The sequence below is a fragment of the Panthera tigris genome, chromosome D4 (genome assembly GCF_018350195.1).
Source record: "Panthera tigris isolate Pti1 chromosome D4, P.tigris_Pti1_mat1.1, whole genome shotgun sequence".
In the NCBI taxonomy this organism is placed as follows: domain Eukaryota; kingdom Metazoa; phylum Chordata; class Mammalia; order Carnivora; family Felidae; genus Panthera; species Panthera tigris.
In genome coordinates, this window is record NC_056672.1 from 88,351,867 (window position 1) to 88,366,453 (window position 14,587).

A 14,587-nucleotide genomic window follows, 5' to 3' on the forward strand; every position below is an offset into this window, starting at 1 on the left:
CGGGGCCTTCCCTGCTCTCCACCCCAAGCTGGGGGCTCCTTGGTACCACCTGCCCCCGGCCTCAGGTTCCGGTTTGCCCCCCACCCCTGGCAGGTTGCAGGAGACCTCTGAGGACGCGGCCCCTCCGCTGCCCCCCTTCCATTTCCAGCAGCTGCTCGCCAATCTGACGGCTCTGCGCATCCGGGCCGGCGGCCAGAGCACAAGCCCTTCCGGTCAGTAATGATGGAGACGGCCCTCCTCACCCGCCGGGCCCCGGGGCTCCCTCCTGCCTAGCAGACACTTAGCATCCCCGTTTTGCCACAGAGACGTCTGAAGGTCAGAGAAGTAGGACACTGGCTGAAGGTCGTGGAACTGGTAAGGACTGGGAGGGTGGGTGCTGAGGACAGAGGCAGGGGCTGAACGAGTGGTGGGGGGGGGGCGGGGGCTGAGGATGACCAGTTCTAAGAGACAGGTGTGTGGCCACGAAGCAGCCAAGAGCTGTGGGGCGTCGTCACTCCAGGGCAGAGTCTGCCATTATTGCCAGGAGGAGGGACCTTTGAGGGTCCTCTGTGGGCGCTGGTCTCAGGGACAGGCGCGGATCCCAGAGTTGGCTCCTCCTGCTGGTCATTGGTGGTATCGCACCTAAGTCACCCCGAGAGCGGATCTGGTTTCTAAACCTTCTCGGGGGAGCTGGGTCAGGACGCTGCTTCCAGAGAGATTTCTCACCACCTGTCACCCTGGCCACATGGTGATCATCCTTGCAAACTGTTCCTGGTTCCCCCCACTCTTCTTAAGGTACTTTCTTTTAATTTTTTTTTAAGTTTATTCATTTTTTGAGAGAGAGAATGTGAGCAGGGGAGGGGCAGAGAGAGAGAGAGAGAGAGCGATGGAATCCGAAGCAGGTTCCAGGCTCTGAGCTGTCAGCACAGAGCCCGACATGGGGCTTGAACTCATGAACCATGAGACCATGACCTGAGCTGAAGTCGGATGCTCAACCGACTGAGCCACCCAGGCGCCCCTAAATGTACTTTCTCCTTCTCTCCACTCCCCCATACCTGTATATGCCTAGACCAGGCATCCTCTGTGCCCCTTTTTAGAACAGGTATTTCAGGGGTGCCTGGGTGTCTCAGTAGGTTAAGTGTCCAATTTTTTTTTTTAACATTTATTTATTTTTGAGAGACAGAGCACGAGCAGGGGAGGAGCAGAAAGAGAGGGAGACACAGAATCCGAAGCAGGCTCCAGGCTCCGAGCTGTCAGCACAGAGCCCGACGCAGGGCTCGAACCCACGAACCGTGAGATCATGACCTGAGCCGAAGTCAGACGCTTAACCAACTGAGCCTCCCAGGCGCCCCGAGCGTCCAACTCTTTATTTCGGTTCAGGTCGTGATCTCAAGGCTCATGGGTTCAAACCCTGTGTTGGGCTACATGCTGACAGTGTGGAGCCTGCTTGGGATTCTCCCTCTCTCTCTGCCCCTACCCTGCTCACTCTCTCACACTCTCTCAAAATAAATAAATAAACTTTAAAAAGAAAATCAAAACAGGTGCTTCACATACAACACCCCTTTACCATTTAGAGATGAAATTTAAATTTTTTTTTTTAACGTTTATTTATTTTTGGGACAGAGAGAGACAGAGCATGAATGGGGGAGGGGCAGAGAGAGAGGGAGACACAGAATCGGAAACAGGCTCCAGGCTCTGAGCCATCAGCCCAGAGCCTGACGCGGGGCTCGAACTCACGGACCGCGAGATCGTGACCCGAGCCGAAGTCGGACGCATAACCGACTGAGCCACCCAGGCGCCCCTAGAGATGAAATTTATAGATATCATAACTTACATGGACACAATGTTTCCAAACCAGTGTAGTATCCTAGTTGTAACAGAGTAAATAAAAAGAAAGTAAACGACGTACAAAAACAGTCATTGAATTCCAGAGTGTCGGTGCTCAGCCGTGACCATACTGGAGGACATAATGAGGTAATCAGAGTTGCCCCCACTGTGGTGAATAACTGTGGGTTTCGGAGCAACTGAAGCTCAGAAGGCATTTGCAGAGGCAGCGAGCAGGGAAATTGTGACTAGTGCTGGCTTGGTCAATGTGGTTCTTCTAGAAGGTTGACTTAGCCTTGGCGCTTTCGTTGTTGCGTTACGGGAAAAACACGTTGGCAGAGTAACCGTCCATTTGTGGGTGAAGCTGTGAAACCAAGTTTCAGACATCCATCTGGATAGGACTGACCTTTGTTCCTTAAAACCCTTTGTGTGTGTCATGTTGGAGTCATCACTAAATGGGACTATTTGTCAGATCACTGTGAGCAGGGCAGTCACAGAGGGGGACCAGAGCACGGACGGGGTGCACACTGGCGACAGACTTCAAGAGCTGGGGGGCCACCAGGGGCACGATTTTCCAAAGTGGTGAAAAACTCTGAGCATGACAAAGCCCGGGGTTGCCCCCGCGTTCAGGGTACCCGCATGGCTAGACAATCCGATATGCACCTACACCATTCAAAAATGCCCTGTGCTCGTGTATAAAATGGAGTGGGGGTCGGGGTTCAGATGTTTGCGGAGGTGTTTCCCTGCCTTTTCAGCATCCAGCAAGACCTCTGAAAGTCACGGGGGGCTTCTGCTCATGTCAGGATGTCTAATACCCCTGACCCTTGTCTCCCCATCATCGTGATGACCAGAACAGCCACAGATTTCCTTCTAGGGCGGGGAAGTGACTAGCTCCTTTAGAGAACGCTTCGCTTAAATGGCCAGCTTTCCCCGGGCCCCTTCAAGTCAGACTCGGGGGTTATAAGCCGGCCCTTCCTGCCTCAGCCCCCTCTTTCTCTTTGGAGCTCTATCCCCATCAGCCTTCCCCACGCTCCCCAAAGCCTCCCTGCTCCCCAGGTCGCCCTGCTGAGGCTCCTTGGAGGCGTTTCATTTCCACTCTTTCCAGCAGCTTCTACCGCTTCCTTCTGTCACTCAGCCTTCGTTAACAGATGTTTACGAAGCACCTGCTTAGGCCAGGCCCGCACTGGGTGCTGGGGTGAATTGGAGCGGCAGGTGGACGTACTGACCCTCCCTCTCCCCACCTGCTCTGGGCTGTATCTATCCACATCTTTCTGTATGCACGGTCTTACGTGTGTGTGTGTGTGTGTGTGTGTGTGTGTTTACATCTGTGCTTTTTAACGCCTCACACAGTCTGATGTGGGGTGTGTGTGTGTGTGTGTGTGTGTGTGTTTACATCTGTGCTTTTTAACGCCTCACACAGTCTGATGTGTGTGTGTGTGTGTGTGTGTGTGTGTGTGTGTTTACATCTGTGCTTTTTAACGCCTCACACAGTCTGATGTGGTGCCACTTGCTTTTTTCAGCTAACGTGTGTCCTGGGGGCTGTCACCTGTCCTACACGTAGAAAAAGGCTGCCTGTCCGTCCACCGCGTATCGTTCTGCAATATAGATGCCCCCGAGAGTTTCAACCGTCCCTCTGTTGGTAGATGTTGAAACGATTTCCACGTTTCCACTATGCATACGGTGCTGCCGAGAACAGGGAATACGGAAGGGTCTTTGTCTCGTCGTGCGCGTCTGTCTTTAGCACAGATCCCTCAACGTGGGAATGTGAGGTGTTAGGTCAAAGGGTGCACGTTTGATACATGCTGCCAGGTTTTGGCTGCACCGATCTATGTTCTCAGGACACGCGTCCACCCTTCTCCACTGCCCACCTGCTCTGGTTGTCAATGGATAGTTGTTACATTTTGCCCTGAGTTTCTAGTTGTTTTCTGGCGCGAGGGTTGGCCTGATAGGAGCTACCGCTCTTCACTAAAAGCAGAGCCCCCTAATTTATAGTCCTGTATCCCTGGGCATGGGTCCCCCACACTGTCTTTCCCTGTCTGTGTTCTTTAAATGCTTACCAGTCGGAGGGTTGTGAATGGTACGGTTGTTTAAATGTACATATCTGATAAGCTGTGAGAATGAATGGCTTTCCAGAAAATTCCCAGCCATATCCATTTTTTGTTCTCAAAAAATCCCTCTTTAAGAGACGTCTGGGTGGCTCAGTTGGTTAAGCGTCCAACTTGATTTCGGCTCGGGTCGTGACCTCATGGCTCATGGGTTCAAGTCCCGCGTCAGGCTCCATGCCGTTAGCGCAGAAACCTGCTTGGAATTCTCTCTCTCCCTCTCTCTCTGCCCCTTCCCCTGTTCACTCTCTCTCGAAAAACAAACAAACAAAACTAAACTAAAAACTACCTATTTGGGGGCGCCTGGGTGGCTCAGTCGGTTAGGCGTTGGACTTTGGCTCAGGTCATGGTCTCGCAGTTGGTGGGTTCGAGCCCCACATTGGGCTCTGTGCTGACAGCTCAGAGCCCAGAACCTGCTTCCGATTCTGTGTCTCTCTCTCTCTCTCTCTCTCTCTGCCCCTCCCCTGCTCATGCTCTGTCTCTCTCTGTCTCTCCAAAAATGAATAAACATTTTTTAAAATTTTTTAATAAAAAAATAAATTTAAAACACTGCCTATTTTTCCTTTGCCTTTTGTCTGCTTTTTCAAAATCATAATCGACCCGTAGGCTGCCTTTTATCTGTGAGCCAATAACCCTTTGCTTGTTACATATATGAACAGGAAGGTCTTGGCGGGGGAAATGTGTGCCTGTAACTCTCTTCCTCTCTGTCCTCGTTCTTCAGGCCAGATATTCCTGACTGAGGTCCGGCTCACGTCAGCCCAGCGGGGGCTCTCCCCACCAGCCTCCTGGGTAGAGACTTGTTCATGTCCCAAAGGGTACACAGGCCAGTTCTGTGAATCCTGCGCTCCAGGATACAAGAGGGAGACACCACTGGGGGGTCCCTATACCAGCTGTGTCCCCTGCACCTGCAACCAGCATGGCACCTGTGACCCCCACACAGGTGAGTCCTGGCACCCCACCCCAAAGCCACCTAAGGCTATACACCCAGCGCGGAAGGTGAGTGCTGACCCGAACGGGGTCAGCCGTGTGCATGTGTGAGTGATCACCGAGGGCGGTACTCCTAAAAGGGTGTCCCCGAGTTCCCCACGTGCCCTGCCGGGCACCTTTCTACACACCGTGTCATTGATTCCTGCCATTACCCGTCTTACAGTTTAGGGACCCAAGGCGCAGGGAGCCGGCACGGCCAGCAGGTGGCAGAGCTGCTCCCGCCGCAAGGTCACGGCCAGCTGTTTACCCCACTAGCAGCAGAGGAAACGCAGAGAGAGCCTTCCACCCAGGTCACTAGGTGGGAGGTGCTGGACGGGGGCCGCACCCTGGCCTCTCTCCACACCGTGGGCCTCTCACCCCGGAAGCGAGAGGGTCAGCGCCCCGCTGCCCTCCTGGAGCAGGTGGGGTCCCTGAGGAGGGTAATGCAAGCTCAGCATCTCTCAGGCTCCACACTGGAGCAGACAATTCCAGCAGCCTGGGAATCGGCGGCCTGGCCAGTCGGGACAGGCACACGGTCCATGAGGGGCTTCCTCCCCTCCTTGGCCATGGCAGGCATCACAAATCGAGCCCAGATGAGGCCTCGTATTCCTAACTCGTGCTGGTCCAGGCCGCCCCGACCAAGGAGGCCTGACATGGGGCCAGTCTGTCATCCCTCAGAACCCTTGGCCGTCCCATGACTTCCTGCTCAGCTTGGGCAAGTCCTCATCTGTCAAATGGGCCGAGTGGCCACTGCTGCTCATGCTAGAGAGAAGAAGGAGTGAGCGTGTGGATCTGGGCTGAGTCAGGGACCAGTAGAAGGCAGCACAGGCATGATGGTCCCCCTGTTTCACTTGTCTACCCTGAATTCTCTTTTCCCTGTTCACCTCAGCCCCAGCTGAGTGCTGCGGGGCCTCCCAGAAGGCGGGGGGGGTGGGGTGGGCATCTTGCTTCCCTGGGCCCTTCTCAGCCAGGCTCCTCACTCAGGCCCTGGCAGTGGGGCCTCCCTTCCCCAGGGCACAGGCTCTGTGCAGGTGCTGGAGAAGGGGGTTTGCAGATCCCCCAGCATGAGAAACCAGTGGAGGGCGGGGCCTGTTCTATGAGACCAGCCAGCTTCTGTGAACCTGTTCTTTGCCAAATCATGTTGGGAACAGACTCCTGGGTCTCTGTGGCTCTTTTTTTTTTTTTTTTAATGTTTGTTTATTTTTGAGAGACAGAGCGCAAGCGGGGGGAGGGGCAGAGAGAGGCGACGGAGAATCCGAAGCAGGCTCCAGGTTCCGAGCCATCAGCACAGAGCCCGACGCAGGGCTCGAACTCACAAACCGTGAGATCATGACCTGAGCCGGAGTCGGATGCCTAACCGACTGAGCCACCCCCGCGTCCCCAGGGGTCTGTGTCTTTTGGCCCCTGAGGTTAAGAGGCCACAGAGGAAAGGGCAAGAAAACCATGAGTGGGAACACAGATAGGTCATCTGTTGGTTCAGTTATAGGTTTCAAAGAACAAAATACTAACGGTAACAGTAATGATCGTGCTGGGTGCCAGGGGCTATGCAAGGTCCTCTGGCTGCATGATCCTGCTGAATCCTGACAAAGAAAGACCCTTGCGGTCAGGGCCATTGTCGTGTCCATCTTGTAGGTGAGGTCACTGAGGCACGGGGCGTTAGATGGTTTTCCCAGCTTCACAGGGTCAGTACGTGGTGGGCGTGAACCCAGGGAGGACTTTCTTACCCCCAGGCCCAACTGCCTCCACCTGGGAAGGTTTCCACCTCAGTTCTGCCTGGGGATATGCCTTGTGAGCCCGACCACCAAGATGCTCCCCGTCCCTGGAGCATTCTGGGCTCGGGCAGTCATAACCAGGTGCTTCTCTTGCCCCACAGGGATCTGCCTGTGTGGCCACCACACCGAGGGCCCGTCCTGTGAGCGCTGTTTGCCAGGTTTCTATGGCAGCCCCTTCGGAGGCCGAGCCGATGACTGTCAGCCTTGTCCGTGCCCTGGACAGTCGGCCTGCACATCCATCCCAGAGAGCAGGGAGGTAGTGTGCACCCACTGCCCCCCAGGCCAGAGAGGTGAGTGGCTTATGCTCAGGGGCTCTGCTTCTGTCCTGGGCTCCAGGAGCGGGGTCCTGGGTTTGGAGTGTGACAGATTGGGGAAGGCCCAGCTTAGCCTGACCTCTCAGAACATGGCCAGGGCTCCCGGCTGCCATAGGTCCCTGGCAGAACTTGAGCCATTGAGCATTTCCAGGAGAGTTCTTTTTAAAAAAAATTTTTTTTTAATGTTTATTTCTGAGAGAGACAGAGACAGAGCGCAAGCAGGGGAGGGGCAGAGAGAGAGGGGGACACAGACTCCGAAGCAGGCTCCAGGCTCCGAGCTGTCAGCACAGAGCCCGACGCGGGGCTCGAACCCACAAACCGCGAGCTCATGACCTGAGCCCAAGTCGGACACTTAACCAGCTGAGTCACCCAGGCGCCCCGAGGAGAGTTTTTGAAAATCCCCATCTGGGCCCTGGCCCCATGGAGCCCAGCTTACTGGCTTGACACAGAACCTAAGAATCTGTATTCATAACAAGTGCTCTGGCTAATTCTGATACGCGGTGAAGGAGGAAAATCTCTGATTACACTCTGAGCTTTTAAAACACGTTGCCAGATGTTGTATAAGGCAGAAACTGTCCCACCCCCCACTCCAGGACCCAGGGCCACCCTCGACATCTGGTTCTTTTACAGCTCTTTGGAGATAGGATTCGCATACCCTACAATCCACCCGCTTCTACAACTCCATGTGTTTTGGGGGGGCATACTCCATTATTAATTTCTTAAGTTATGGCAAAAAATACGTAACATAAAATTTGTCATCGGAACCATTTTTAAGTGCACGGTGCCGTGGCATTTAAGTACGTTCACAGGGTTGTACAACCATTTCTGTGATCTGTCTCCAGAATGTATTCATCTTCCCAAATGGGAACGCTATCCCCATTAAACAACCCCCACCCCCCTCCCGCAGCCTCTAATAAGCACCGTCCTACTTCCTGTCTCTCTGTATCTGACTCTTCCGGGGACCCCGTACAAGTGACTTCCATCCAATGTTTGTCCTTCTGCGACTGGCTTATTTCACTTGACATAAATGTTTCCAAGGTTCTCAGACATCGGATTTTGTGTCCGGTGGCCCTGAGGTCCATTTGGTCCTATCACGTGCCTGCTTTGCTAGGGGACCGCTCTGAAAGCAGCTCCCCCCTAGGGCCAGCAGCAGGGAGGGGGCAGGGGGCCCAAGACGGGAGGACCCTGCACCCCACCCTGCCGTCACGCTGCGCCTCTGTTCCGTAACCTTCCCCACCTTTTCTGGCTCCCCTGGTCTGCAGATTCAAGGAGGGCCTGGTCTGTGGGTGTGGAAAGTTAGAGAAGTTCAGCCTGGCCCAGGCGGAGAGGTGCTTGAGGGGGATTTGGGGGTGGGGGGAGCAGGGCACTGCTGTGTGTAGAGGAAACAACCCCTGGGAAGGTCGCCTGGGTGGGCGCCAGCCCTGCCCCCCTCATCCCACCAGCACCCCGAGGGCCTCACTGGCGAAGAGGATGGCTGGCGGGGTGACAAGGAGGGTGATGACAATGAGCAGGCAGTGACGGCCACTACTGTTGTCGCGCCAGGAGCTGTGCTAAGAGCTTTGCACAAATTATCTCACCAAGCCCTCTCCCCGGTCCTCTGCGGAGGCTGTATTATTGTCCCCGCCTTGTAGATGAGGAGCCCGAGTTCAGAGAGGCCCAGGCGCTTGCCCTAGACCGCACAGCCAGCTGATGGCTGAGCTGGGCCCTGGCCCTGGGGCCCTCGCTCTGATCCACAAGGAGACGCGAGGGCCGCTCGCTTTGGTTCACGCCCGCCCTCCCCCCCCACCCCTGTGGAGACCCAGCAGCCCCCTCCCTCAGGCCTGTGCCTCCACGTGCAGCCCCCTCCCTTCCCCAGGGCGGCGCTGTGAGATCTGTGATGACGGCTATTTTGGGGACCCTCTGGGGCTCTCTGGGGCCCCCCAGCCCTGCCGGCGGTGCCAGTGCAGTGGGAACGTAGACCCCAACGCCGTGGGCAACTGTGACCCCCAGTCTGGCCGCTGCCTGCGTTGCCTGCACAACACGACAGGTGCCCGCTGTGAGCGCTGCGAGGAAGGCTTCTACGGGAGCGCCCTGGCCCCTCGGCCCGCAGACAAATGCACGCGTGAGTACCCACCTCCCGACCCACGGTGAGGGGCGCGTTGTGGTGACCCCTCTCCGCCAGCTCTAGCCATCAACTCCACGGGGCTGTGCAACCTTAGGCAGATTACTCACCTGCTCTGTTTCTTTGTCTGAAAGGTATGGTAAGGGTTGGCTCTCCTCCAAGGGCTCTCTCAGCCCTGATCTAATCAACTGAGCCTGTGCTTTATTTATTTTTTGCCTTGATGATTTAGCACTTACCTCCAGCTCCGCAGTCAGCGCCCATGACGGACCTCCATGGCCACGGCACTCAGCACATTTATGCTGCCCCCCCGGGCTCCCATCAGGGTGTTCCTCTCCGCCGCCTGGGTTCACCCTCAGCCCTCTGTCCCCACTCAGAGGGCCATACCTCGGCCCGTGGAGGGCTTCCAGAAATGCTCAGGGAGAAGTTCAGCATTTCCCCCAAACTTACTTGCCCCAGAGCCCTTTCTCCACGTGCCACCTGTCGGCACCCTGCCGGCCTCTTGTTTTATGGAGCCCAGGAGGGCAGGGTCAAGTGACCCGAGACAGTGGGTACAGAGGTCCACCCACGACTCGCTGGCCAAGTCTCTGGCTTTCTCTCCAGCCAGCGGGGGTTCAGGGCAGGCTCAGAAGAGCCCTCTGCCTCCATGATGGTTCTAGGCTGTCTCTCCAAGGACATAGGAGATGGGTTGCGATTTGAGCCCGGCCCTAGAGCCTTTTTCCAGAAACAGCTTAGGAGTCTGGGCCGAGTGTGAGTCCTCTCTGTGTGCGCCCCATCTTCTCCTGGACCCCCAAAGGTTGGATGGCGATCTGCATGGTTCCCCAACACCGTTTTCTGCTTCCACCCCCAGCCTGCAGCTGCAACCCGGGGGGCTCAGTCAGTGAGCAGAGACCCTGCGACCCGGCGAGCGGCCAGTGCACCTGCCTGCCTCATGTGACGGGACGGGACTGTAGCCACTGCAGCCCCGGTTTCTATGACCTCCGGCCCGGGAGGGGCTGCCGGAGGTGAGTGGGGTGAGGGTGTGGGTGCCCTTCTCCCTGGGAGTGTCTCCAGGATGGAGGGCGTCCCGGGCAGCCTCCAGAGAGGGATCTGGCTTGGAATGTGCCATCCCAGGCTCCCTGCCAGGTACACCGTGCCCTGTACCAAAGGGGGACAAAGGGATGGTCCCTTGGGGGTCAGACTCGTGGCCCTGCCAACCCAGGATGTGGGCCAAGAACAGCCCTAAGGGATGTCCAGGTGGCCAGGGGGGCCAGTTTGCTCTCTGTCTCCCTTCTCAGTGACGCTGTTGCTTGGTGACCTTTTTGGCCACAACAGCCCCTTCGTGCCTCTGGGGAACAGTGGAGGGCTCCAGGGAAATGCCCGGTGAAACAAACAGGTTTCTTCCTTGCAAGACTCCTCAGAGCCTTTAATATGCTAGTTGCATTGTGACTTCCCAACAGAGGGGTATAGTCTCCAAGATTTATATGTCCCCATAGCCTCTGTGGGGAGGGGAGGGAGTGGCATTTTGTGAGCCTGTGCTTCCCGGGGGCACAGCTTGGGGAAAGCTGTTTGACATGTACGGACTTCGAGATGGGGCCTCGTGTGCAGAGGATGTGATCTGCAGTCCCGGCCGCTTGTCTCAGACCCGGTCCCTTCCCCTGTCATAGCTGCAAGTGTCACCCGCTGGGCTCCCAGGAGGACCGGTGTCACCCCAAGACCGGGCAGTGCCCCTGTCGTCCAGGCGTTGAGGGCCAGGCCTGCGACAGATGCCAGCTGGGTTTCTTCGGCTTCTCCATCAAGGGATGCCGAGGTGAGGAAGCTGGGTGCTTCCCGGCCGCCCAGAAGGTGGGGCCTGAGGTCTCTGGGCAACGAGGGGCCGCCAGCCGCGTGGCAAGAGAGTAAAGGATCGGGTGGAGGCCTGTCTTCTAAGAGCAGCCATAGAAATATGGAGGGAGGGAGTGTAGAGGACCAAAAATCGAGTCCCAGGCTCCACTGCTAAATTCCTCTGTGCTGAGGCACCATCGAGTCACCTCTCTGGGCCTTGGTTTCCATATTCGTATGGCCGGATGGCATGGCAGTTCCTAAACATGGCAGGTTCTCAGGCCCAGGGACACTGAAATAAGTCAGCTGTCACCTCCGACCTTCTGACTCAGTCTCCCAGGAAGGACTCAGGAATGTGGTTGAACTTCTGGCGGGGCGGGGGGGGGGGGTGCGGTCTGGAGTAGCCAGCTGTGAGGATGCAGGGGACCTGGGGGTTCTGATGTGAGGAGGGGAGCATCAGGGCCCTCAGCCCACCTGCCCCGGTCCCCCCAGCCTGCAGGTGCTCCCCGGTGGGGGCCGCCTCGGCACAATGCCACGAGAACGGCACATGCCTGTGCAGGCCCGGCTTCGTGGGGTACAAGTGTGATCACTGTCAGGAAAACTTCTTCGTCACGGCCGGTGGCACACACTGTCAGGAGTGCCCGTCCTGCTACGCCCTGGTGAAGGAGGAGGTGAGCCCACCCATCCAGGCCCCATCCAAGACGTCTCGACCTACCTCCCATCACTTCACACCCCCCCCCCACCACCGTGAGCACCAGCTCTGTGCTGGGCACCGGGAAATGACTGCTTCCCCATGGCCCTCTGGCCTTCTGGAACCACTGGTCACCTTCTCCCTGTGCTCACCCAGCCATCTGGCTGACGCCAGCCCTGTTCAACCCTCACCTCTGCTCGTCCCTATCTCCTGAGTGGACAGGAGAACAGCAGCTGTCACGGGGTGTCCTTCCCAACCACCCAGACCCAGGTCTCACGCTTCCTCAAGTTCAGTGGGGACGAGACCATAGATGGCCCTTGGCGGGGAGGGTCGGGAGGAGGGCCAGGCCAGTTCCGGGGCGCGAGTAGAATTTTGAGCAGGGAGCTGGTGTGATGCAGGGGTGAGGAGCATGACCTCTGGGGTTCCTCTCCCCAAACCCATCAGTTGTCCCCAGCAGCAGGTAACAGCTTTGGTAAATTTCGTCTTTCTCTCCTGCTCCAAAATGGACACAGGCCTGCGACCCCTTACCTGAAACTGGTGAGACCAGCCTTCAGAATGGTGATACTGTAGAAAGACACAATGATGGGTGCTGAATATTAGCCACCCCCCTCCCCCCCAGCAGTGCCTGGGTCAGTCCCTGCAGTCAAACCCATTGATGTATCTGCAGGAAAACAGACAAACGGTCCCACCCAATAAAAAAATAAGGACCACCAACAGCCTAGGTCAGAACGGTTTTGCTTCTAAATGAGTTTAGAATATTTTTAACCTCATTTTGCCACCAAATAAGGAATGGAAAGCCCTGTGGTTTCTCAGAACATTCTGGACTTTGGACTCGAAGAGAGAGCTCAGGATCTGCATCTTCTGGCCCTTAGGGTGCTTACAAGTTGAACGAGAGCTGGTGCGTGGCCAGCAGCCGCTAGCGGCTGGCTCCTAGCAAGTGCTCTATAAATGCAGTCGTTGTATGTGATTTGGGGGACGCCTGGCTGGCTCAGTCAGTAGAGCATGCAACTCTTGATCTCAGGGTTGTGAGTTCAGACCCCGTGTTGGGCATGGAGCCTACTTAAAAAGAATAAATAAATAAATGCAAATAAAAATAAATAAAAGAACAGCGCTAGGAGGCATTGCGTGGCATACTCATTCAGTCAGCAGTATCCACCTACACCTGCTCTGTGGCAATATAGCAGGACAGACAGATTCTCCTGGGGATTCCCTTTCCATCCCTCTCTCAGCTAACAGGTGCCATGGGTGTGAGAAGGGAAGGGACCGCCATGAGGGAGGGTGGGCAAAAGCTGGTTCTTAAAGGTCTGGTGTGTCCTCAACTTTGATGCCCAGGATAAGATGGGAGGAGGGGACCATCGGGGAGGGAAGGCGGGACAGAAGCCAGGGGAGAGGTGTGCAGACAGGACTTCCAGGCCACCAGCCTCACATGCCCTTCTTTTCCTAACTCCAGGCTTCCAAGCTGAAGGCCAGGCTGACCCTGATGGAGGGGTGGCTGCAGGGGTCTGACTGTAGTGAGCCCTGGGGACCACTGCACGTTCTGCAGGGAGAGGCCCCACGGGGAGACGTCTACCAGGGACGTCTGCTGCAAGGTGAGCAGGCAATGGGATGGCTGGCTGATCAGACACCCCCTTTGGAGACCTTCATTCTGGTCTCAGGATGCTTTCAAGGCTCTGAGCTCGGTCCTAGAAGGACTCACTTCCTGGGAGAGCCTGTCCTCCCCAACTAAGTGGGCTCCTCCCATGACACAGCCTTGTCCCCACCCCAGGCCTTTCCTTCAATGTCCCCAACTCAGTTGTACTTTGTAACTCTGTTAGTCTCTGACTGTAACATCTATCCCCTGTGTCCCACCGGACTGTAAGCTGGGTGAGGACAGGAGTTGGGTTAGCTCATTAGTTCAGTCAAGCAACAAATAATCATTGAGGTGCTGTCCCGGGTGCTGAACAGGTAACATTTCTACTGTCTTGACTGTTGGCCATTTTGCTCATTCCCCAGTATAGAATAGAAATAAACAAGTACGTGAGAAAAAAAAACAAAAACAAAAAAACCTGTTATTAGAGCCAGGTGGAATTTGGCCTTGGGACACCGCAATTTAGGAAGTATTGAAAATGAATGGACTCTTCTGTATAATTTCATGTTCATAAGCATTTATGCTCCTTTAGCAGTCAGGCATAGGTAAGCTGAGCACTTGTTAGCAAGACTAATGATCAGAACAGAGAGCTTCCAGATGCTGTGTGTTACAACGACCATACCGACCCACACTGCAGATCACAGAGCTGACTCAAGGTGGGGGCATTTCTGCTGTCTCAGATTCAGGAATTGCTTGTGGCTCTAGCAGACCTGAGTTCCTTCCAGTCCTTCATCTGTGGCAGACTTTCTACGGGGGAGGCCTTGGGTCGTGATTTGCCTTCTCGGGGCCTCAGTCTTGGCATTTGTAAAATGAGAAGGCTCTTCCCTTGGAGCTGACTGGTAGTGGTTGGTGCTCAAGTCTGGTGACAGAGCTAAGCTGTGCCCAGGCAGAGTCCAGGCACAGATGGGGGCCCCCGAAGGTGGGTGCTTTGTTGTAAAGCATCAACTGCTCTGTGACCCTGGACTCTACCCGGGCTTCATGCAGGAGCCCGGGAAGCCTTCCAGGAGCAGGTGACAGGCCTCGAAGGTGCTGTGAAGGCTGCCCGGGAGCAGCTGCGCACGCTGAGCAGGAGTGTCCACTGTGCCCGGGCCGGAACAGAGAAGACCTGCATCCAGCTGGCGGACCTAGATGCAGCGCTGGAGTCCTCGGAGGAGGAGATTCTGCAGGCGGCCCTTGTCCTCAGATCTCTGGTACGACGTCCTGGGCCCACCTGGTGACCTAGTGGCTGGGCTGTGCCTCTTTGGAGAGGCTCCGTTTCATCTGCAGAATGGAGGGGGGGGGGGGTCACACAGCGCCCCTTCTGCTGATTAGTGGGATAATGTCTGCATAGAACAAGGCATGTTCCAGGGGGAGAGTGAATGTCCATCGAATGAATGGTGGGTGTCATTACTGCTGTTTCTACGTTCTAGGGATC

The 14,587-nt window shown here is 56.0% G+C and overlaps 1 protein-coding gene across 1 annotated transcript in view; it reads left to right on the plus strand.

Moving 5' to 3' along the window:
* Positions 1-14,587, plus strand: part of LAMC3 (laminin subunit gamma 3) — a 56,708-nt gene that overhangs the window by 31,938 nt on the left and 10,183 nt on the right. Inside the window, exons 11-20 of the mRNA XM_042964567.1 lie at positions 94-212; positions 304-354; positions 4,627-4,845; positions 6,745-6,933; positions 8,813-9,058; positions 9,906-10,059; positions 10,702-10,844; positions 11,348-11,526; positions 12,997-13,135; positions 14,158-14,363. Coding sequence (XP_042820501.1) covers positions 94-212; positions 304-354; positions 4,627-4,845; positions 6,745-6,933; positions 8,813-9,058; positions 9,906-10,059; positions 10,702-10,844; positions 11,348-11,526; positions 12,997-13,135; positions 14,158-14,363 — 1,645 coding nt within the window. The remainder of the gene's footprint in view (positions 1-93; positions 213-303; positions 355-4,626; positions 4,846-6,744; positions 6,934-8,812; positions 9,059-9,905; positions 10,060-10,701; positions 10,845-11,347; positions 11,527-12,996; positions 13,136-14,157; positions 14,364-14,587) is intronic.